At 44.8% G+C, this 24,394-nt stretch overlaps 1 protein-coding gene and 1 long non-coding RNA gene across 14 annotated transcripts in view; one reads left to right on the top strand and one right to left on the bottom strand.

The window, feature by feature from the left end:
• The window catches only part of ntng1a (netrin g1a), a 108,920-nt gene that overhangs the window by 66,515 nt on the left and 18,011 nt on the right, over positions 1-24,394 (top strand). For all 13 annotated transcript variants that reach the window (XM_065948865.1, XM_065948866.1, XM_065948867.1 and 10 more), the window contains exon 4: positions 10,667-10,839. In XM_065948865.1, coding sequence (XP_065804937.1) covers positions 10,667-10,839 — 173 coding nt within the window. The remainder of the gene's footprint in view (positions 1-10,666; positions 10,840-24,394) is intronic.
• On the bottom strand, positions 21,134-24,385 carry LOC136177196 (uncharacterized). Its single transcript, XR_010664835.1, has 2 exons — positions 21,638-24,385; positions 21,134-21,327 (listed from the first exon to the last, which is right to left on the bottom strand). It is a non-coding gene; the product is annotated as an uncharacterized lncRNA (long non-coding RNA).

The raw sequence follows: 24,394 nt of genomic DNA on the forward strand, positions 1-24,394 counted from the left end.
GGAAGTGAACTCTTTCATCTCTCTTGTCTTCATGTGTCCACTCTCCCTCATGTTCCACTTCAGGTTTTAAACATGTGTCAGTGCAGCTCGTTTATCTGCAGATTAGAGCTGGAGTTAGCTTCCTCTCTGGATGCTGTCGCTCGTCTTCAGGTTGTGGCTCCTGAGTCGTCCTCACCTGATGAGGCGCGCTGACTCGCTCAGGTGTAGCTTCTCTGTGAAGGCCATAGTTAGTTTGAAGCAGCTAGGTGTGCAGAGGCTGCCAGGTGAAGAGCAGACGCACGGTACAGGTATGAGGTGTAGTCTGAAGTTTCCCTCCTGGAGAAAGGAAAAGGACATTTTGTCTTTACTCAGAGAGCCAAGATAAAAACATAACCGATGGTTTCTTCAGGCTTTTGACATCATCAGTTTACTCCTCAAACTTGCAATACTTCTGAATTATTTATCAGAAATCAATTTTCATTTGATCAAGAAGAAAGAAATCTTCTGATTTGTATAAATTCCTTTTTTCTACACCCTCTCTGTCAAAAAGACAAATCTGTCTGCCTCACTGGAGCAGGACACACACACACACACACACACACACACACACACACACACAGACACACACACACACACACACACACACACACACACACACACACACACACACAGACAGACACACACACACACACACACACACACACACACACACACACACACACACACACACAGACACGCACACACACACACACACACACACGCACACACAGACACACACACACACACACACACACACACGCACACGCACACGCACACACAGACACACACACACACCACCTCCTTCCTGCCGTTCTTTAGCCCTCTCTCTCTCGTTCATCCCCACAGGGTCAAACACTACCTAACTGTAAACATCACCCCCTCTGGTCTACCTGGAGCTCCTGTTTTAACTCAGAGTATTAATGACCATCACCTGGGCGGTTTTCAGGGGGGGGGGGGGGGGGGGGGGGGTAGAGGTGCTGAGAGCGCTGAGAGTTAACCCCTGTGCATGCTGGGAAACCGTCAGCGTTTTCTGTAATTACAGCTGATCTCTGGGTCCTGGTCCTGGTTTCAGATTCTGGCCCCTGGTGGGAGGTGTCGGCTGCAGACTTGAGGATTATGTCACCAGGAGTGAGGGAGTCAGGGTTTAATGGTCGGGGACAGAAGTAAGGAGAGAACATGGAGCGGTCGGTTAGTTTATTATTTAACTCTTCTACTGAAATCAATGAAACGTGTTCCTTTAAGTGTGCTGTGCACTTCATACTCCAGTTGTCTTTATTTTAATTGATGCATATTTCAGACACAACACTCACATCTTCCTCGATGCTGCAGGTGGTTTTTAATATTACGGTTGACATGATTATAATTTCAGTTCATAGAGACAACACGGTCCCTAAAGGAGTGTCATGTTGTCTCCTTGTCGGACTCCACAGTTTAACACTAACGTTATCATGTTTGCAGTAATCATGTATAAAGTCAAGTTTCCTGCATGCTCCTGATGATGATGATGAATCTTCAGCTGATGTTTGTGTTTACATGCAGCGCTACAATCTAGACAAAGTGTGACTTTACGTCCAAAGAATGCTCCTAACCCCTCAGTCATATCTAAAAGTTCAACATGTCTCTGACAGAAAACGCTTTATTAATGACACGTCTGAGGGTTTCATTCCAGATATCCAAACAGACCTGGTTTTAATGCAAACAAAACCATATTTAGAATATTGTCATTAAAGGTGTCATGGTTGAAAATGTGAGTGTGTGCGTGGAGTTTCTGGTAATGCAGAAAGTGTAAGAGTTTTTATTTTATTCTGTTCATTGATCTTAAGGATTGTAACTGTCTAAAAACAAGAGTTCTTCTTTATATCGTACAGAAAATGTGTGACTTCAGCATTACACAAGCTTCTCTTTAGGTGCACACACTTTTCTCAAACACACACACACACACACACACACACACACACACACACACACACACACACACACACACACACACACACACACACACACACACACACACACACACACACACACACACACACACACACTTAGAGGTCAAATGCAGTCTAACCTCCTGCAGTCTGCGGACCTCAGACCCAAACCGATCAATACTTGAGGATCTTTGGGGAGTTCTTCCTTTAAAGGCTCTAGTCAGTGATGTCTTTTATGAAATTACACGATCATTTAATATCCCTCCTCCACCTGCCTCACCTCCAATCACTGCAGCTCTGTCCTCCTCCCGATGGAGCTGTCTCACTTCTCCGCAGTGCATTTTCTGTCGCCGGCTCCTCAGCCAATAGTCTTTAGCTGGGAGCAGTATCAGAGAGGCCCACAGCATGTCGATGGTATCGAGCCGACCTGGCATGTCACAGGGAGTAAAGACCTCCTGATTGACTCCTGCTTGGATAGCATGTCGGACTGCATACATTAGTAATGCTGACGTTCGATAGATGGCTGGCCTGGACCGATTGATGCAGGCAGGCGACACGTTTACCTTGATGCAGGGAACCGGAGATGAACTGAACCTGCACAACAAGAAACCACAAAACACACACAACGGACGCTTTATTCAGTACACCTCTTCAAAATGTCAGTAACTCAAATATTGGCAAATGATGTGGCCGCAACTCTTTGCTATCAGGCATGTAGACAAGGTCAAGAACATCTGCAGGGGTTCAATGCAGCCACTCAAGTCTGAGTGTATTAGAAACTGTTGATATACTGGAATTTATATGCAGGACAATCTAACAGAGGAAGAGAAAATCAATACTATATATCAATATAATAGGTTTTCTGGTTTCTGTCGGACAGGCAGGTGACAAACACCAGTGGTTAGCTTGTGCTAGTTATTGGCTTTTCTGTTTCAACAAATGTAATAATCTCAGGATTCTTTCAGTGTAGGTAAAAGCATTAATCAACACGCTAAATCCTGCAGTGGGTGTTCTCTTCTGGTGGCGATGAGCCAAGGAGGAGGGGCCCGGTATGAATGTTTAGTTTACAAACTGCAACGTAATCTGCCTCTGACTCTACCTTTAAAGTTAGATTATGTCCTCAGTTCACCTGTAAAAAAGTGGCCTGACCTGAACAAAGTGTTGTTGTTAAATGATTGCTAAACACTCAACAGGGTTTTCCTGACCAGAAGATTCATATCACACACAGAACTGTTAATGTTCAGACAAAACACACATTCTCTGTGTCTTTTTGCAGTATGTCTGTGAATATATTTTCTCAACAAACTGAACAAAAACTTGACATTTAAGAAACAAGTTTTGCTGTGGACTCCACTTTGTTCTAACTGCCCACTTTGTACAGAGAGCATGAGGAGGGAAGGTGAGGAGAAGGATATAATTAGGGGGAGGTTTGGGGCCAAGGTCCATCCCAGGAGATCTGGAGCCAAGATCTCACTCCTGCCACTTCCCACAATGCACTGCAGGCCAGGGAGGAAAGCGGTAGAGGAGGCAATTAGCAGGTAACACATCAGCAGGCAGGAGGATCTGCTTTAAGCCGATACAGACGGCAGCTGCAGGTCACATGTCAACAGGGAGAGCAGAGTAGATTAAACATACACACCATCCATCCATCTTCTACACTACTTCACCCACTCTAGGTGGGGGGGCTGGAGCTGATCCCAGCTGTCATTGGGTGAGAGGCGGGGCACACCTTGGACTGGTCGCCAGTCAATCATAGAGCTGAAATACATAGAGACAGACGCTCAAGCCTACGGGTAATTTAAAGTCACCAATCAGCTTAACCAGCAGGTCTTTGGACTGTGGTAAGAGTACCCACACAGGGAGAACATGCAGACTCCACACAGAAAGGCTCTGTCCAACGGGGATTCAAACCAGCAACCTCCTCACTGTGAGGCAATAGTGCTAACCACTGCACCACTGTGCAGCCTAGAAAGTTCAGTAACTATCTTATTAAAACAACAACATGTCAGTATCACTTAAGGCTGGAGATATACGTGCTGTTTAACCTCCAATTTTTGTGATAACCAAACTCCATTCAAAAAACAAGTTTTTTAAAGTTTGTCCTTCTTGCAGACAGACCTGAATAACATGGATAAAGACTTTTTACAATTCCTCATCATGATTTAGTTATTCCAGCATCCTTTCAGCCTATTTATTGTCAATACCTCTGTTTATTTTGGGTTCTTGTTGCTGTAGTCGGAGACTTTTTCAGCCCAATTTAGTGTGACTTGTAAGAAACAATGAAACTGCTTCTCAGTGAGGCCTCATTTAGTAAAACCTGACTCAACAAGGATCGGTTTCTGGCAGATCTGCATGGGCCGATATTTGTAGATTTAATCAACCAAAAAATGGTAATCCATTTTTCTAATTTTGAAGTGACCAGAGACACTAGAATGATGGTCCTCTGTTTGTAGTGTTGGTCTGTGTGTGTGTGTGTGTGTGTGTGTGTGTGTGTGTGTGTGTGTTTGTTACGGAGGATCAGGTGGGACAATTTTTCATAAATTAATTTTATCATGTGTGTTTCGTAATTATTCATACACACATGGCCTGAAGGCATTTTCAGCAGCTTCTCCTGCGTTTTTATTTCATCTTCATCACGTATAATGAAGCCAGAGCGTTATAAGAACAACCGCCCCACCCCTCCCACCTACCAACCTGCCGCCTGCCCCTTCCCCCCCCCCCATTTGTGTTGTTGCTCATTTATAGCTCACACACACACAAGCCTTTGACCCAATTGGCTTGCTACGAAAACACCTGGGCGTTAGATTGAAATTTAATTGCTTCACTTCGTTAACCCACTTAAGCACCATGTTGAGTTTAGTCTGCTCAATTTGTTGGGATCAGCAGCTTTGTGCGTCGGGGATGTTGTAGGCTTGGATTATGGATAATTACTATTAATTACTGGCTGATACTTTTGGCTTTGAAGCCTCAGTGAGCAAAATGGAGCGTTGTAGGCTGGGTGGAATTATGTGAATAATGGCTTCATTGATAGGAAGGAAAACGGCATCCAGTGTGAGGAACAGGGTACCGGGCTGCTTTGTTTTTGTTTGTTGTTGCTGCCATCATCAGTGGGGAGCCGCAATATGTCGCCTGCACCCACGGTGTCAATCAGAATCCCATTACTGCAGAGGTCAGACACACACTGCTGCAGGTAAGGCCGCTCACACCTGGATGAAGAAATATAATAAAATTCATGCCAAACAATATCTCCTGCCTCACCATATTTCAAGGAGAACTTTAAACTCCAGTTGGATAAAAGAATGTTTTCTGCTTTCTCTCACACAAAATGAAATCAAAACTTCAGTCGAGGTTTTTTATTTTTTTTGCCAGTGTAGCAATTTGAGCCCACAGCCTCATGGGTAATTTTATGAATACATATCAGGACCTTTAGCTCACAGCCGGTGGCTGGCACGCTCAATAATGCCTGAGGCAATATCACTGTGAGAGAACCACACAAAAACAAAGAAGCCTTGGCTCCATGAATATTTATTAATGGGAGATAGTGGAGCAGAGTAAAAAAAGACAGACTAATAGGTGGATGAGGAAGAGAGATAAGAAAGAGAATGATATAAAGACTGATGGAGGAGAAAACCAACAGAGTGTTAGTGAAGCAGGCCCACAGCACTGCACGAGCCCTGGAGGAAATCTGCCATTAAAATTCTGTTAATGCACGTTTGTTTGGCTGTGAAAAGGATGCTTCTGGTGCAGCGGTGAGGAGACGAGCCTCCCCTGTTATCCACGTCCAGGAGCCACCACTGATTGGCAGCTCAGCAGCTCTGGTGATTTTGAGACCCTCCGGGCCTCAGTGGCGGTCTCCATCATTATGCCGAAGGCACAATCATTTCTGGATGCTGATTAAAACGTTGGCGAGGTTAAAGCTGAAGGTTAAACCACAAAGGGCTCCGTGTGAAGTCGGTTAACATCACTTCCCCTCCCACTCCTCCACACAGTAACAACCAAGACTTTTATTACAGAGAGAGGAAGCTTGTCAGAATGTTTCAGTACTTTGATACCTTTCGATTTCCATGTTTTTTAAAACAATACTATCTGTTACTGAATTACAGAATTAATGAAGTAATGAAATTACTGACATGTTACCCAAGCATTGCCAACATATTTCGGCAATTAAGACACTGTGAAGGAGTTTGTCTGCAACTTTTGATAATTAAAAAACAAGAAATAGCTATAATTGGGTGTCCAGGACTTCTATTTTTGTTGCCATGGTATCCATATCATTTAATTTTAACTGGATCATATTGAAGTTTAGACTCAGGTATCGTGACGACCCTCACAGAGCGATAAAGAAACTCTGAATATGGCTGTGACGGACTGGATTCTTCAGCTGTTAATGCCCTCAGTTTAAACTACTTTTTCTATATTACAATTCGCCCACTCGTTGTGTCGGTGTGGACATGAGATTACAAGACAAGGACACTGAAATTTTGACACCTACCGTTGATTGTCTGTTTAACAGTCTGAAGTTTGGCATCACTATCTTGTTTATTTTTGGAGCCAGAAGAGACTTGGATAAAAAGGTAGAGTTGGAGAGGAACAATGGGTTGGCAAACACTGAAATTATTGAAATGATCTGTTATGGCCAAGGCTGAAATTCAATATGTGGTGCTAGCTGACCAGATATGTTTTTTAACCAATATTAAAAATGTAAGCTTGTAGACATTTCTCTACATACTAAGAAAAAGAACAACAGATAATCGTCTAAAATCATGACTCCAAGCAAACACTAAACAAGCTAGCTATGGTTCTCTTAGACTCAGATAGCTGCTAATTGTTGCTAACATGTAAATGAAACAAAGTTCTAATATGACTGGTTGTAAAGTTTGGAGTTCAGACCTGTTGGACGGTCTGTTAGTACAATAAAGTGCAAACAGGTCTGAATCAGCTGAGTTGACACCTAGCACATAGCTCCCACCTTCACTCAAAGAGGTCATGCCCCCTTATTCTACACCCCTTTAAGTCTTAATATAATGTAAACAGGTTGTATAAACATTCAGCCCGTACAGTCGAAGAGAGAAATGAGCTCTAGAGACCCAAACTGTTTTTATACCAGACTGTAAACATGTTTATTTTAACATGGAGCTCTATGGGGACTAACTCACTGCAGGAGACAGACTCTAGTGGACACTGGAGGAACTGCAGCTGTAAATATGGACATTTTAACATGGATCTCTATGGGGACTGACTCACTGCAGGAGACAGACTCTAGTGGACACTGGAGGAACTGCAGCTGTAAAGTTAGACATTTTAACATGGGGCTCTATGGGGACTGACTCACTGCAGGAGACAGACTCTAGTGGACACTGGAGGAACTGCAGCTGTAAAGTTGGACATTTTAACATGGGGCTCTATGGGGACTGACTCACTGCAGGAGACAGACTCTAGTGGACACTGGAGGAACTGCAGTTGTAAAGTTGGACATTTTAACATGGAGCTCTATGGGGACTGACTCACTGCAGGAGACAGACTCTAGTGGACACTGGAGGAACTGCAGCTGTAAAGTTAGACATTTTAACATGGGGCTCTATGGGGACTGACTCACTGCAGGAGACAGACTCTAGTGGACACTGGAGGAACTGCAGCTGTAAAGTTGGACATTTTAACATGGGGCTCTATGGGGACTGACTCACTGCAGGAGACAGACTCTAGTGGACACTGGAGGAACTGCAGTTGTAAAGTTGGACATTTTAACATGGAGCTCTATGGGGACTGACTCACTGCAGGAGATAGACTCTAGTGGACACTGGAGCAACTGCAGGTTTTTAAACTTCAATATTAGCTTCATTTTTCAGCCCCAGCTTCTGCTGCTTAGATGGTTTCTGCACATTAAATGGAGACTGTCACAGTTAATTAATTAAAACTGGACTCTATGAGGCTCCAAACAGGGTGTGAAATGAGAAGAATATCTGCTCTGGTTTCTTTAATATACTGTAGCAGTGTTGTTTTAACATGAAAGGCTGTGTTAAGATTAGTTCATGGAAAGTTGTCAGAAATGAGTCATTCAGGGTCAGCTTTCAACATTTTGAACTAAAGTTATTAATAACTCTCAAAGATTATAATGTATTTTAACACCATCAGGCTCACACTCAGACACTGGAGGGTTGAGTGTCAGCTACAACCTACAAATGAAGAAGAAGAGATATTTTTATCCATGCATTTACCAGCCATACAGGTCAAGAGATTAGGTTGTCTTTAAGGCTGAACATCTCTTTTGCCCAGAAGTTTCACACTAGCTATATATGTCTTTCTTTGCACGGTCTGTGGTCAAGCGACGGATGTTTCTCCATCAGGTATTTTTGTGAGTGAAGCCTCCGGGAGCAGGATCAGCACACAGCCTTAAATTTGGAACAAGCAGCAGTTACGTTAGCTTTTAGGGTCAAGGAGAGTTGAATGATTTAAGACTTTCCTCCAAATTATTTAATTAACGGGCGGATCAGGATAAGCCGTGGTGGAGCAGAATGTGCAGGGTGACAGAGACCAGCTGTCGGTCTCCCTAAGATGTCAGTGAACACAACTGTGGGGCTATCTGTGTCATCTCCCTCGTCAACACCTCTCCCTCCATCTTTCCCCTCTCTCTCCATCTTTCCCCTCTCTCTCTCTCTCTCTGCCTGAGGAACAGGCACAGAGATTCCTTTCACCTGGGTCCTGTTAGAAAAAGCAGCTGAATGAAAGGGCACTTTGAAAGGCTCGAACAGTGCCAGTCTGCCTGTCTGCCTCTCAGCATTTTGTCCCAAAATAAACAAACACAGTTCCATTAATCTGCGATGAGTCACGCCTGTTGGAAGTCCGGTTTTTCAGTTTGTATTTCAAGTTGCAGCCAGTGCTGGCACACAATGCTGACTCCTGGTATGCTTTGGAAAGAGCGAGGTTCTCTTTGACAATCAAACACGATTCAGCATCAGATGTCAAACAGGGAGGGACCGAAGCTCGACTCACTAACAATAGGACACCAGAAACACAGGAAGAGACCAGAAACAAATTCAAATTCAAAAAAACTTTATTTGTCCCCGGGGGGCAATTCAAACACAAACACAGAAGCAGACCAGAGACACAGGAACAGACCAGAGACACAGGGACAGACCAGAGACACAGGAACAGACCAGAAACACAGGAACAGACCAGAGACACAGGAACAGACCAGAGACACAGGAACAGACCGGAGACACAGGAACAGACCAGAGACACAGGAACAGACCGGAGACACAGGAACAGACCAGAAACACAGGAACAGACCGGAGACACAGGAACAGACCAGAAACACAGGAACAGACCAGAGACACAGGAACAGACCAGAAACACAGGAACAGACCAGAGACACAGGAACAGACCAGAGACACAGGAACAGACCAGAGACACAGGAACAGACCAGAGACACAGACCAGAGACACAGGAACAGACTGGAGACACAGGAACAGACTGGAGACACAGGAACAGACCAGAGACACAGGAACAGACCAGAGACACAGACCAGAAACACAGGAACAGACCAAAGACACAGGAACAGACCAGAGACACAGGAACAGACCAGAAACACAGGAACAGACCAGAGACACATAGAAAAAAAGAAAGAGGAAGAGGAGTAAGTGTGGGGACTCTGTCGGACATGATGGTGACGAACGCTGGTTGGAGTGGCCGCCGATAGAGTTTCGCCTCGGGCCCCACCAGACTGTAGAATCGCTTCTCTTACAGTACCTGATTTACTCAGAGCTTTATGTGGGGAAATATGCAGTTTTTTTTTTTTAAATGGATCAGGGTTGCATCGTACAATCATGAGCATGTGAGATATCATATTTCATCAGTTTAAGGATGTGATGACCCGAAGAAGGTTTAGAGTCACATGGTTTTGGTTGAATTGTTTCCTTTTATGGACCAAGGACACTTTTGATGAACGAAACATCAACAAACTCATGAGGTAGTTTTAAAATGTCTGGTAGCTTCATCTCTGAGTCATGTTGTTTCCTGTTGTTAAAAGTTCTTGAAAAAGCATCGAACTATCCAAAGTCGTCCGTATTCCTGCGAGCTCTTTCTGCTGCTGGAGGATCATAAATTAATTTAACAGGTAGAAATCCCCTCAATGCTCGTTGAGCCGCCGCACCAAATGAATTTGCTGAGTTTATTGTTAAATGGAGGTTCTGGTGAGCCGGATGTGAGGGAGGATTTAGTGCACCTTCAGGGAGCCCCTCTTCCCAAACTGGAAATATGCTTCTGAGATCTCATCTCATATTAATTTGTCATAGTGAACGCAGCTCCACGTCGCCCTCTGGCTAACACTGAGCTATTCAGAGCTGCCAGCCTGCTCACTTTCATTCTCCCTCTGCTGGTTTCGCTTTTTAACTCGGCTTGTTTTCCTCCTCTCCCTCCTGATCCTCCTGGCCCGGCAACTCTGACCTTACCACAATTACGCGTCCTCCTGCGGGACAATTAAAACGGAGCTACCTTCGCGAGTGCACGGGGGGGGAGGAAATAATGATGCCACATTTGTTCTCCTCCTTTTGAACTCGCTCCCCTTGAAGTCAGAGTATTTCAGAGTGTAGAACGCCACTGTTACTCAAGGACGCGCTGTCCTTCAGGCACTTTGTCCAACATTATAAAAGCTTCCTGTGTTTCCAGGAAAATTCACTCACAATGACATGTTTGTCCCTTTTTGTGTCCCCCCCCCCCCATGACAGGTGCAAGTGCAACCTTCACGCCAACAGCTGTGTGTTCGACAAAGAGAAGCTGAGCTGTGAGTGTGAACACAACACCACGGGGCCCGACTGCGGCCGCTGCAAGAGGAACTACCAGGGACGAGCATGGAGCGCCGGCTCCTACCTGCCCATCCCCAAGGGCACGGCCAATACCTGTGAGTACACACACACTCACTCACACACACACACACACACACACACACACACACACACACACACGGGTCAGAGGGATGGGAAGCTGTCTGAGATTCTGCATGCAGGTGTGAATCAAAGTTAAAGGAGATCTCTTCTGCTGATCCATCTTTGAAATCTTTGAATACATGTTGGATGTCCGTACTAAACCTTGGCAGACTTTTTTGAAGACAGAGTTGTTGGTGTAATCCCGGGACGTGGTTACCCGCTGCTCTGAACGAGACGTTACCAGAACATAGCGAGACTTGGCCTGAACCGGATGTCAGGTTCTGCCGACGAATCACAGCAAAGCATGGAGCAAAGCTGTAGGACACACCCACCCCGGAAGCTCACACAAATGTCCCTGCAACTGCAAACAGAGCTGAACAATCCGAGAACAGTGGGCATGTGTGGAGGCGGGGCCTTAAAGAGGCATCGACTGAAATGAGAGATTTTACTGAGGCCAGTATCAGATAAATGAAGGAGGTTCTTGAGCTACACATCTCACAACGCTGCTCACCAGGTGTCTCAGAGTGACATCATTAATGGTCAAAGTGGGTCTAATAGATCTCCTTTAAAGATTCAAAAGTTGACATTTGATCAGCAGACTCCAGAGTTTGCTCACCGTGTCACAGTTTGGTGTCGGGCTGTGAGGTGACAAAACAACATGAAGCGTTTAAAGTTGATTCTAAATGTTTCAAAGACGAAGAGGACAGCAAGATCTTTATATTTAATCAATTGGAAACACGTTTGACCAGGACATAATTCAGCCCGAGAAAATGACTCCAACAAACTCATCAAACTACACCTTTATTTGGGACGGGCGCCAACACGAGGCAAGACTTTAATAATTGCACGTCCCTTTAAAATAATTTAGAAACGACGCCCTGGGGGTTCTTAAAGATGTGTTGGTCCCCTGATGGAGCCGCTGTGTTTGATGAGCGTGGATGACAGGTTGCATCAGAACTCGGGATCCTCAGCTCACGTCCCTCCTGTCGCACGTCGGCCTAAAGAGTGCCATGATGAGCAGCCCTGGCTTCGCTTCCAGAGCACTGCCATTCATTTAAACGGTCGAGTTTTATCCGCCCTGTCCTTTTATTGCCTCCGCTGTGATTTCTGATTTCTACTCGCCTCTGCTCGAGGAATCCGGGCCACCGGCTGATGACTTATTCTGCCTCCCAGAGGATCCGTGTTATGAGACTGAGGGAGGGCTTGTGAAATGGCCGATCCCAGAGCTCAGATTGACAGCACATTATTAAAAAAGGTGACACACACACACACACACACACACACACACACACACACACACACACACACACACACACACACTCCCTGTGCTCTGTGATGAAAAACAGTCTTAGTATAAAGTGCATTATTATACTTTGTCTTGGAGGGGAACAAATCCATAATGTAATAACGCTGTGAGGAAAGAAATCTATAGGAATGCACGTCAGTCCCCGCTGAACGGAAGAAAGAGTACAAGGCTGACAGGAAACTCACCTTTGTGCTGTTTTTCATCTCTAAAAGTCTCACTCTCTCTCTCTCCCTCGCCATGTTTGCCTCCAAACCAAACGAGCATATGGCCACTCTACAGAAACAAATTTGTCAATGATGAAAATTTAATTAAGATTTAATTTCTTTTTACTACGCCCATCAAGTCGTCTGAAGCGATAAGGGGATCGATGAATCATCATGTGGAGGGGTCGTGGAGTGAGCGAGGGGTTGTTATTCTGTCTTACAGTAGAAGAAGAAGAAGAAGAAGAAGAAGAGGAAGATGACAGAGAAGACGAAGATAGAAAAAGAAGAAGAGGGTTGTAAAAGTGATAATGAAAGAAAAGAATGGCGGCGATAGAAGGAGGGGAAGTGTGCATCACTCTCTGTCACAGCGAATGCAGCCTGCTGGGGTGGTTCTGTCTCTCTCTCTATCCCTCCTCTCCCCCCTCACCCCCCTCATCCGTCTCTCAGCCTCACTCGTTCTCTCCTCAGCCTCTCTCTGTGCAGACAGAAGGAGAGGGATCAGTTTGAGAATTAACCATGGCAGTTCATTTCACTGTAGGGCTCAGGATACTGAGGAAGATAGGAGCCGGCGGGGGGGTGGGGGTGGTGTGTGTGAGTGTGTGAGTGTGTGTTTGTGTGTGTGTGGGGGGGGGGGGGGGGGGTCAGTAATGGGTGGCCTCTGAAAACTTCAAATGTCGGAAATGTTTCCTGAATGTGATATTAAGTCCTTAAATGCCCTTTAAATGGAAACTTAGCTTAGCTTAGCTTTGCTTAGTTTAGCATTAACAACAGGTACACAGCTGCTGTCCAGCTGTCCATTGACCTGACCTTGTTGGTACACTTACTCATTATCAATTATTTAAACCTTATTTTAAACCAGAGTTGAAGACACTCTGGGATATTTTTACTGATCAAAGATGAGCCGTGAATGAAGCAGGTAATTATTTTATATCAAATGTAAGGAAGAGAAATCGTTAGCAGTGAAGGACAGGATGAGATATGTGGAACAGGAGGTCATGACCCTCGTCTACACACCGATATAAACAGTGAAGTTACATAACAGGAGAGGGACCTTGTCTCTGCACACCGACTGTGCTGCGGAATTAAATATCCTCACATCACCTGCAGTCGCTGCTGTGTAACGACGCTCGCGCAGGGTCACATGCCCATCCATCCAGGGGTTCTCTTCTTAAATACTCTCATCAACATGTCTCTTTGAACCAGGTTCATCAGAATACATTAATCAAACACTCGACAACAAAGCTCCTCTTTATTTTCCTGTGAGCATCCAGATAGTTCTCTATAAAGTGAAACTATATTTCATGAACATTAATCGTAGTTGGTTTGAGTCCAACTTTTGCTGTTTACACACAGCTTCACTATTGATAACTGTCCCCAAGATATGTGTATGACCATACACATTCCACTGGTCCTGGATAAGATAACTAATCTTACTCCTCATATCATCCCAACATGTCTGCAGTGTTCTTGGGCAGTCCCAGAAGGTGTGTTTATGGTCACCTGTCATCCCACATCCTGTCCAACACAAAGGTGATGAACCTCCAGCAAACCCAGACACGACTTGAGCTTCGATTCAAACTCGCTCCATGACAGGCGATTGGTGGCTTTCTTCCCCCTCATTTATCCTCAATGACCACATTAGTTTCCAATTCCCGTTTTGCTTTGATGTTTTTCTTTCTTTTCGAGGTGAAGATGAGCTTTCATGGCGTTAAACTTTGTTAATAATTCCTTTCGTCTACATTTTGTCCTAATCGTAGAAACCTTCCAGTGATGAAAGTTTGTTCTGTGTGCAGCTCGATGCAAAGAATAGATTTGTTCTCAGGACCGGATTAAGAGACACTTGCTCAGATTTAGAAGCAGCAGAGCCTCGCAGTTTATAGATCTGCTTTAATCAGACGTGTGGACACTGTGGATTAAACCGTCATGATTCAAACAAAGCAGCGCTACACTGTCCGACTGTAAACCTGCACATCAACCCTCCACTGTCCGACTGTAAACCTGCACATCAACCCTCCACTGTCCGACTGTAAACCTGCACATCAACCCTCCACTGTACGACTGTAAACCTGCACATCAACCCTCCACTGTCCGACTGTAAACCTGCACATCAACCCTCCACTGTCCGACTGTAAACCTGCTCAGCTGCCTCATATCTGCAGGTAACAACAAATGTTCCTCTACGTGACCTACAATTCATATTTGATGCTGTTGTTCTCTAATTAGAGGATATTAAAGCCGAGCTGGCAGATGCCTTATTATCAGTCCAACAGGGAGCAGCTGATCATGGACACACACTCTCCTCACACTCATTATTCACACACACACACACACACACATACACTTAGACTTTCCTGATGAATCTTCTCTTGTGCAGAGGAAGTGTGTTTCTATACATCACACCAAATCCCACAGGAGCTCATAATACCGCTGTGGAATAAATCTGATTCTGTTATGATGAGCACAAACATTATTATACGCTGGTCTCAGATATGTAAATGTGAGCTTTCAAATGATCCGTTTACATTTTTTATTCAGGTGGAAATTAGGAAGCACATTAATCAGTGCTGGACTAACGATACATTACGATGATATGGTACTAACAATACAACACACTTTATTGTCCCTGTGGGGAAATGAGTCTCGGACTCAAGTGCTGCAAAGACTCCGCTTCCTCCACAGAACAAGCCGACATTAAATATGTGTAGATTTACGTTTTATTTCCTATTTACAATCATTTATTGAACGATGCTTGTGGAAACCAAAGGAAGCCTTTTCTTCATCAACTTTTCATTGCTAAGTTTTTGGTCTCATCACTTTAAACACACAGTCATTAAACTCCACCACCAGGAGGCTCTCAATCCAAATAATAACAAAAGACGACGTGGAGGCTGGCGAGGAATCATAGGAGTGATTCTCTCTGCTGCTCGATATCGGTGTCGGCAGCAAAACTCCCACATCAGTCGGGCTCTACTCTCAGCAAACACACCAAAGACCTCAGGAGTTCCTGGAGCTGCGTGACCTCGTTAGTTTGTTTGTAGTGATGTGAGAGTGACTCACACAGAGAAGCTAACGGATCGTAGAGGTAGACCAACCTGCGTCCTGTGAGCCTGGTGTGTTTGTAGAGAGAGATGTAACAGCTGTTAATGGTTCAAAAGTGAGGTGATCCAGCACTGCTACCACCCAACGTCCCTGACTCCCAGCCTCCACCATCAGACTGTGTCGTCCCCGCAACCACCGCTGCACGGCCTGCTCCGACCTCCACCTCAGCGGAGTGGAAGTGTGGACAACAGGAATGGCAGGAATACAAAGGAGAAATCCTTTCTGCTTATTATCACATCGCCTCCTGTCCCATTTTTATTAACGAGTAACGTCTTTAACCTGCTCTCTTTGTAAAGCGTCTCAAGATAACACTCGTTGTGAATCTGCGCTTTACAAATAATGACTGATTGAAAAAATCATCTTCCTGTATAAGATCTGTCTCTCTCTGCAGGGATTCTTCCTGTGATGATGTCACACACTTAGAATAACTACCGGAGCCTGTCAGGGACAAACCAACAACTTTTAGACAGTAAAAGTAAAGAGTGAAAGGGTGAGAGGTTACGGTTAGTAGATGTGTTCATCCTGTTCAGGGGTGTGAAGCATTATTTCCCTCCAACATTAGAAGCCTCGTGTTTATGTACAATGTTTTTTTGTTCCTGTCACCAGGCCTGCAGCTCGAATGTGTGTTTAACTAGCGCCATGTGTTTATGCATCCATGCACATAAACAGGCGTGCTGTGCACACATTGCTTCACATCCACCTTCACACACAGCTCCCACTCGTTTAGGTTTTTATTCCTCTCTTCCATTTCAGCCCTCCTCTCTCTAGAACTCATCTTGTCTTGTTGAGCCTCCTCGCATTCTGTTTCTCCTTCTGCCCTTCCTCGCCACCACCTTCGTCTTCTTCGTCTCCTGCCTCCGCCTGTTCTCGCTCCATCTCTTGGTTTTGTTTCATGCTCACATATCTCTCTCTCTCTCTCTCTCTCTCTCTCTCTCTCTCTCTCTCTCTCTCTCCCCCCCACAACACCCCCAACCACCCCAGAGACCAAGCTTGTTTACTCTGTCTTTTCCACATCTCGGCTCTGTGCAGCTGTGACGCTAATCTTTCTTTCAAATATTTGTTTCTTCCATCTCCAGTTTTTTTTTTTTACTCCTTCCCCCGTTGCTGCTGCCACCAACGCACACCTCAATCCTGCTCTTAAATCTCAAACTGAGCCTCTTTCCAACATGGCTCCTGGGCACTTTAAGACTTGCCACCTTTAATTCAGATCTACACACCGAGAGCGAGGGATTCGGGCAGTGCAGCGAGGCAAGCCGTAATTTTGCTCCTGAGGAATTCAATCTCGTTGCATTTCTGTGCGGTTGTGTTTTGGCAGCCTGTGCCGCCGCTAAACGGTTAGCGAAGCCTGTCACCATCACTGCGCTCCATGTAGCCAAAGAGTTCCAGATAATGATAGCAGCCACAGAAAGTAATTACCAACTTCGCCTGCGGTGGAAATTCAGCTGATAAGCTCCTTTTCAGAGACGTCCAGGTAGAGCCGGGGGGAAGCAGGAGAGACACAGAGAAGGTCAGAGAATGGATGCTGACAGAAACAACGTCTCACAAACAGTTTTATTTCAGTTCATTCTCTCACACAGCGGAAACGTTCCTCTTCTAGTCTGGGTATCAGAACACCTAAGAGTAGAGAGTCTGACCAATCAATGACATTTCACCTGGCGGCCATCTTTAGATTTCAGCTTGGAGAGATTTTCTTCAGGGTTGGGGTAAAGGAGAAGAAGTATTTGAATTAACCGCAGCCTTTCTTCTCCCTCTTCTCCAGATACTGCGTCTTTTCTTTTTACATTTCTTGACTGTTAATTTTTGCGTCCGTAACCATGGATACTAGTCGGATTTTCTAACTTACGCCTGCTCCATCCTTGGCGTTAAAGTTACACGGTGGTGCGCCTCAAACAGGGCTGACGTCAGACTGGTGCACACGGCATGATTTTAAGTCCGACGTAACTTTACATCCTGCGTACCTGTTTGACTTAAACTCTGACAAATTCTTATCTACGAGTCTCTCTCAGGTCTGCTTCCTTCATGACCTCTGACCTCCATCAGTCAGAAGAGAACAGGGACTTACAGTCTTCAGTCTCAGGACTTTTTCTTACCCTCTGTTTTATAAGTCAGAACCAAACCAGAGAAATAAAAGGCTTCGACTCGTCTCTGAATCTAAAGCGTTTGTACTTGGTCTTGTCTTGGTCTCAGACTGGGCAACTCAGATTTTAAATCAAGACCGGTCAAGACCACCACTGATCGGCTATTTCTCCACTTCATTACTGTGATTAGAAGGAAAACGCCAGTCTTAGTGAGTGACTTGCGGTCTCGGAGCTCTCTGGTCTAGGGTATGCTTTGGGCTCGATTAGTGTGGTCTTGACTATAACACTAGCTGTTAGCTAACGGTGGAAAACAGGTCGTTCATAATGTTGTTTTGACCTGAAGTGTGACCAACCCTCCATTCTACAGCGTCTTTTCATCCTGCGTCAATTTGAAAACGTTGCATTAATTCACATTTGTCCGATTCTCTGCTTGTTTGAGCTGCAGCCTGAAAATATCACATCATAAAAGTATGTGAGCGTGAGGTCAGAGGAAGACGTGAAGATGGGGACTGAATGGTTGGGCACATTTGATGTCTTCTTCCTGAGGGATGAGCTCGCTCAGTGAGGAGGAAGCCAGAGATTGGACGCCCCTCGCTGGGAGAGCGACCGCTCTGTGATTGGCTTCTGATGATGCATTAGGTTACAGCGATGGTTTTGGACGGATGACAACAGAACTGGAAGAGAACCAGTGAAGGATGAACATGAGGCCTCTCTCTACTCTTTTCTTTATGCCTACATTTAAATGTGCATTCTGTCGTATGTGCTGACCCCACACGCACACACAGATCGTGTTCAGTGAGCCGCACGGTGCTCAGAGATCATGTTCACTATGCAGCAGCATCCAGCGTCCCTGCACAGCTCATAAAAATCAATGGAGCACAGCGACAACACAAGCTAATGCTCTTCCTGTGCGATAGGACGGAATTAGATTGCAGCCGAGCCCCGTAATGGCAGGTCCGGGCAGGTGAAGGGGAGAGGAAATGACGGTGATTGTGAATTAATCGAATGAGCCGACATAGGAGCCCGGACATCTGCTCCAAGCCCACAGGTTGTTCATAAAGAGGATAATTGCACTGACGGACCATCGGCGTTCCAAATCATGACCTGGAAGAGAAGCTCATTTGGCGCCAAACTCCACAAACTGAGTTTGTCAAATGAGCTTCAACCACTCCGATACTTTGACTGTAACTAGAGTGAGTAGATTAACCCATCGTATGCCTCATTATGTTTTCAACACATCAGTTTACATGAATTTAAAAATCAACAGATCAAAAAAATCCCCTCTCCTCCTCATCCTCATATTACTTCAATCATTCACATTCAAACCTCGACCCAGACAAGGTGTTAAATGTTGAACGCAGCCTGCAGCGGGTTATCAGGCTGCAATGGCTGCAAACTTTATCAAATATCATCCACTCAAAGTCGTTGTTTTTGTCCCTGACAGGCTCCGGTAGTTATTCTAAGTGTGTGACATCATTACAGGAAGGATCCCTGCAGAGAGAGACCTTTGAGTTACAGAGGAAACACATTCATACACCGCTGATGAAGCAGCAACTTGGGGTTAAGTGTCTTGCCCAAGGACACATCGGACATGTGGCTGCAGGAGCTGGGGGCCTCGACCCTCCAGTTGAGAGAAGACAGCCTCTACCGCTGAGCCACAGCCGCCCCAGCCATGCAGGCCGGGTTTTAAAAAAACAAACATGATTTCTGCTGATGTATCTCTGATGTTGAACACTTTCTAAACATATTTCTTACAACAGAAAGAAGATTCTCTCTGTGGAAACTTCCCCTTCTGCTCGATAAAATCCCCCCCACAATAACAAGAGGAATACTCTCCCTCTCTGCTTTCATATTTATATCCCTCTCCATTTAATGCACTGAGTCCCCTGCTAATCTTGCAGCCTCGATGGAGATAGCGTCAGTGTGTTATTGCTCCGTCAGCTGCTTAAGCAGGCTCCTTTTAGCTCTGCACGACTCTTCCTTTTTTACACTTCACTTACAGAGATAAAAACTCTCCCAGTCTCACTGTTGTGACTGTGTGAGTAACTGGAGACATCTTTTATTTTAATGCACTCTTTGCATAAATAGAGTTTACAGTAGCCTACATGTGGAAGTATAACGAGGGTGTTCATACACGGTGTAAAGAAGGCGTGCAGCTTCTACAGATAAAAACAGTTTGCTCCACTGCTGCAGCTGAAGGCGTGCATTCTTTTCTCACACAGTTTGCAGATGAAGAAGAATGAACAGGACGGATGTATCACCATTTAATATTACAACAATGGATCCTTAAACGCTGATGTTCTGCACAGGGGCGTAGCCAGACATTTTTTGACTGGGGGGGGGGGGGGGGGGACTGAACTGGGCCACTGACTTCTGCAGAGGGGACCTTAAAGGTATACTTGACCCGTTGAAACATGAATCTGTATTGACATTGGGTCATATATGTAGTAGAAATGTGAAATACATTTTGAAGTTGGTGCCTTCTTGGCCGAGAAAAGACAGAAAGTGTCTTTTTGGCCAAAACACAAGACCGGCCTGTCGGCAGCAGCCGTCTCGCCGCTATATTTATATTTTTTCACCATTATCAGCTTTCTCCATAGAGCCTGTTAGCATAGCTTCCAAGCAATATGGCAGACGTTAAGTTTCGATTCTGGAAGTGAGTTCACACCCACTGATCTGTGATTGGTCTGTAGCATCAGTGGTCGAAAATATGAGGAACTAGCGCTGTAGTTTCACCCTGCTAACCGCAACAGCTTCCGATGGCGTAATATGACGATATTTGCGTCACTGGAAGCTCCTTTTCAGACTTAGAAATACAAAGATTTCCCATCTCAGGGGAAAATGAAGGCAGGATGCCCAACCATTCAAAATGGTCCACTGATAAAAAATGTTCTGCTAGATCTACTTTAAAAAAATAAGGCAACTTTTTGCATAATTTATTTATGTTGATCAAGCAAGATTGTTCTTTGTTTAAACTACTTACTTGTTTTTTTTACATGAAAAATAAAATCCAAGTAAAGTGAACTTAATTTTTTCAAGTACATTAAGAAAAACTAAACTTTGTATAAACTACTCACTTTTTCCGATATAGTAAATGAAATTTGCAAGTATAACCAACTTGATTTTATTATGTAGATCAAACAAAACTAGTCTTTGTATAAATTAATGTATTTAATGGCATTTTTAAGTCAAATCAACTTAATTATATCATGTACATCATGTACAAGCATGACTATTGTAGTATTTGGTGTTTTGAAATACCGAATAAAACACAGTATATATAATAAGATAATTTTTTGTTGTATGGATGAACTTAAAAAGATTGGCTCACATTACTTAAATTATTCGTGTTCTTAAAAAAATCACAATGCCTTGTATTTTGAACAAATGTTTTTGACTTAAATACTATATATATATTTGTGTAAAGATACTAACTTGAATTTTTATTGTTGATTTCACAGATTCAATTAAGTTAAATTTACTTCTCCTCAGATTTATTTTTCTCAGTGTACCAGGTTTCTAATGATACAAAGCTTAATGCAAATGGGTGAAGTATCCCTTTAAGTGTTATGAATGCAAACAGTCACATGAAGAGAAACATTTATTAACCCTTTCTGTCTCCACAATAAACCGGAAACATTAACCCCCAATTCCCACATAGCCCGTGCACGCCGCGGGCCATCAGCGCTATGGTTTTGCTCCGTCTGACGACGCGCTCTCCTGCCCCACGAGATCCGTTTCTGGAGTGTGAGCGTGGCGGAGGGCAACCATGAGCAGCTGTACACACATGACAGGAGAAGATGTTCAGTTTGGAGAGAACAAAGAAATGGAACAACATTTAAAAGGCTCTTCAAAGACTTTTGGACAAATTGTCTCGACTCTCCTCGTTAATGTCCTTGCTCTCGTTATTCCTGTCTCATGGTCAACATCTGCCCGTCCTCTTGTGGTTTGACATCCATTAAGCTCCGCCTGCCTTCTGTGCGTACCTGCTCTTAGACAGGTCACAGATCTTTGATCATGTACGACCTGCAGGCAGAGATCGGAGGGCGAGGGGTTTGAACGACAGATTTGATCAAAGTGCACGTACACAAACACACACGCAGGAAGTCCTCATGGTTCATCACCGTGTTTGGAGAATTTTTTTTGACAGGTCCATCAGATGAAAGTCTCCAGAATCCTGCACTGAAGCCTCCCCACCTCCTCGCCTTCCTCCGCCGTAGGTGTGGTGGTGAGCTGCAGAGGAAGAAAGCTATGGTTTTGATTCCATTTCTTCTCTGGTTCACGTGGGCGCATTCCTCCTCTTGCCCAGCACGCCTCCCTCTGTCCCCGCGGTGAGGGGGCTGTTTGTTTTAGCAGGCAGGCTGCCTTATCACGTGAAGGATTCAGATCAGAGAGAGCGCCACACGTGAGTCCTAATTAAAAACACATCGCCACAGAGGGTGACGTGATGGACAGGAGGACGTCTCGTCAGATCCACGGCTCGGTGTGGCACAGATCTGGTCACCGTAGCGATGAGACGGAATGTATGCTCAGCGGTTGTCTGGCACCGGGACGGAGAGGCAGTGTGTGTGTGTGTGTGTGTGTGTGTGTGTGTGTGTGTGTGTGTGTGTGTGTGTGTGTGTGTGTGTGTGTGTGTGTGTGTGTGTGTGTGTGTGTGTGTGTGTGTGTGTGTGGCTGCAGATGTTTGAAAGACTGATGTGTGGAGAAGAAGCTTGCCACTTTTAAGACGACTCCCATATTTGACTCCCCACGACTTTTTAAAAATGTGACTGAAGACTGAGATCGCCACTGGACAGAAACGGGAATGTTTGGATTCATCAAAACTTACAGGTAAACACTGCACGCTCTTTAAAGTGCGTGTTCAAACAGGTGGGACATCTTAAACAGGAAGTGGCTACAAGCCTCCGAGCATACCTCACCATGAAGATCAGCTGCTTCCTCTTTGAGAACACATGAGTCAAGACTACAGTTCTACATGTTACACCTTTAATGAGAAAATCACTCATAAGTAATGTGCTGTTTGGACCTCAGATGGTTTTTAATTCATTTTTGGGCTTTTTGTGCCTTTAATGGAGAGACAGGAAAGTGGATAGAGTTGGAAATCTGGGAGAGAGAGCGAGTGGGGAATGACATTTGGGAAGGGAGCCACAGGCTGGATTTGAACCTGGGCCGCCCGCTAGAGACGACACCCTCCATGCATGGGGAGCGCACACTAACCACTGCGCCACCAGTGCCCCAGTGCTTCATAGACTTTTTGACACCATTTTTTTTCTGGACCCCCCTTCATGAACCACTGTCCTAGTGGTTAGTGCTCGCACCCCTTGTACGGAGGCTTTGGTCCTCCAGGTGGACGTCCCAGGTTCAAATCCGACCTTTGGCTCTCTTCCCGCATTTCGTTCTCCCCCCTCTCTCTCTCTCTCTCTCTCTCTCTCTGATTTCTCTCTACACCGTCCTGTCTCTAAAATAAAAACATAAATTAAATTAAATAAAAATGTTCAAAGAGTAACGTCTGACATCACAGACTGAGATTTTACAAAGACTGAGGATCTTCAAGGTCACTGACTGCAGGACTACGCCTAGATTCATCCAGAGATTATTTCCCATCATGCACCTGGTGTAAATGTATTACTCCACCTTATGAACAGAAAGCTGAGGTGGAGGAGAGAGAGGTGGAGCTGTGGAGAGAGTAAGAATGAAGACGATCAAACTCGACCATTTAGAGGAAGTCAAAGTGGTGACAAGGTTTGGAGCTGCAGGAGGATGGTCACATCGGGGGTCTCCAGAGTCGTGGTCATTTCTGTCCCCCTCCTCTCTCTCGTGGTACAAAGAGGAGGACGCGTCTCCTCCAGGTTCTCCTTATTTTCCACCGTCCAGGAGAGCAACACGTTCCTAACCTCCTCGCCATGTTTACTAGTTTACAGCTTCCTGTTTGGTGGTGGAGAGGCCACTCCTATTGGTTGTTGACAATGGTGATGCCATTGAACGCTACAGTTTGAAGAAGACCAGACTAAAGAGCTGTGATGATATCAAACATGTAGCAGGATGATTTAAAGATCTTATGGGGCTCAACAGTGTAGCTCCTGAAGTTAAAAAATCCTGTTCATTTTCTCCATAGCTGATTTGATTATTATCCATGATGTCATAACCATCACAGGTAGACTGACCACGAGCTACCTGATTGTGAGACAATGGTTTATGCTCCTGTAGGAGACACAAGTTCATCTAATATCAACCTCGATTTAATAACACGGTTTATTCCTCTTTTTACGTCTCTGATTGGTGGAACTCGCCGTTACCATGGCAATGTTTCCTGCCCGTCAGCCGGCTAGCTAGTTTGTTAACTAACGTGAAGTGTACTAATTACATTGTTATTCCACATTGAATGTAATTTATATATTCACAAACACTACAGGATATTAAAACACATTGTATCAAACACGATAACAACTACAAAAGTTACAATAAGATGAAGAGGGATCATTCGCAATGCATTGTGGGATATGTAGTTCCGTGACTCCGGGTGAAAATGAAGAACAGTCTTGTAACCTTGTGCCTTGTTCTCCGTTTATTAACGCCGTTTTGCAGCCGAATCAAATGTTTTTTAGTCACAAATATTTGGGTAGCTGGTTGTCATGGTAACAGGCTTCAATCTGTTGATATAATGGTTTTATGAACTGTTAACAGAGCCAGATTCACCGAAAAAGTTGACGGTCACTGTTGAGCTCTATTTGATTGTTTTCTGAAAGTTCACTTCATGCTGATCAAACTTGTCTCTCTCTCTCTCCCTCTCTCTCTCTCTCTCTCCCTCTCTCTCCCCATCTCTCTCTCACCCCCCCCCCCCTTG

Source organism: Labrus bergylta, chromosome 20 (assembly GCF_963930695.1).
Source record: "Labrus bergylta chromosome 20, fLabBer1.1, whole genome shotgun sequence".
Taxonomy (NCBI): domain Eukaryota; kingdom Metazoa; phylum Chordata; class Actinopteri; order Labriformes; family Labridae; genus Labrus; species Labrus bergylta.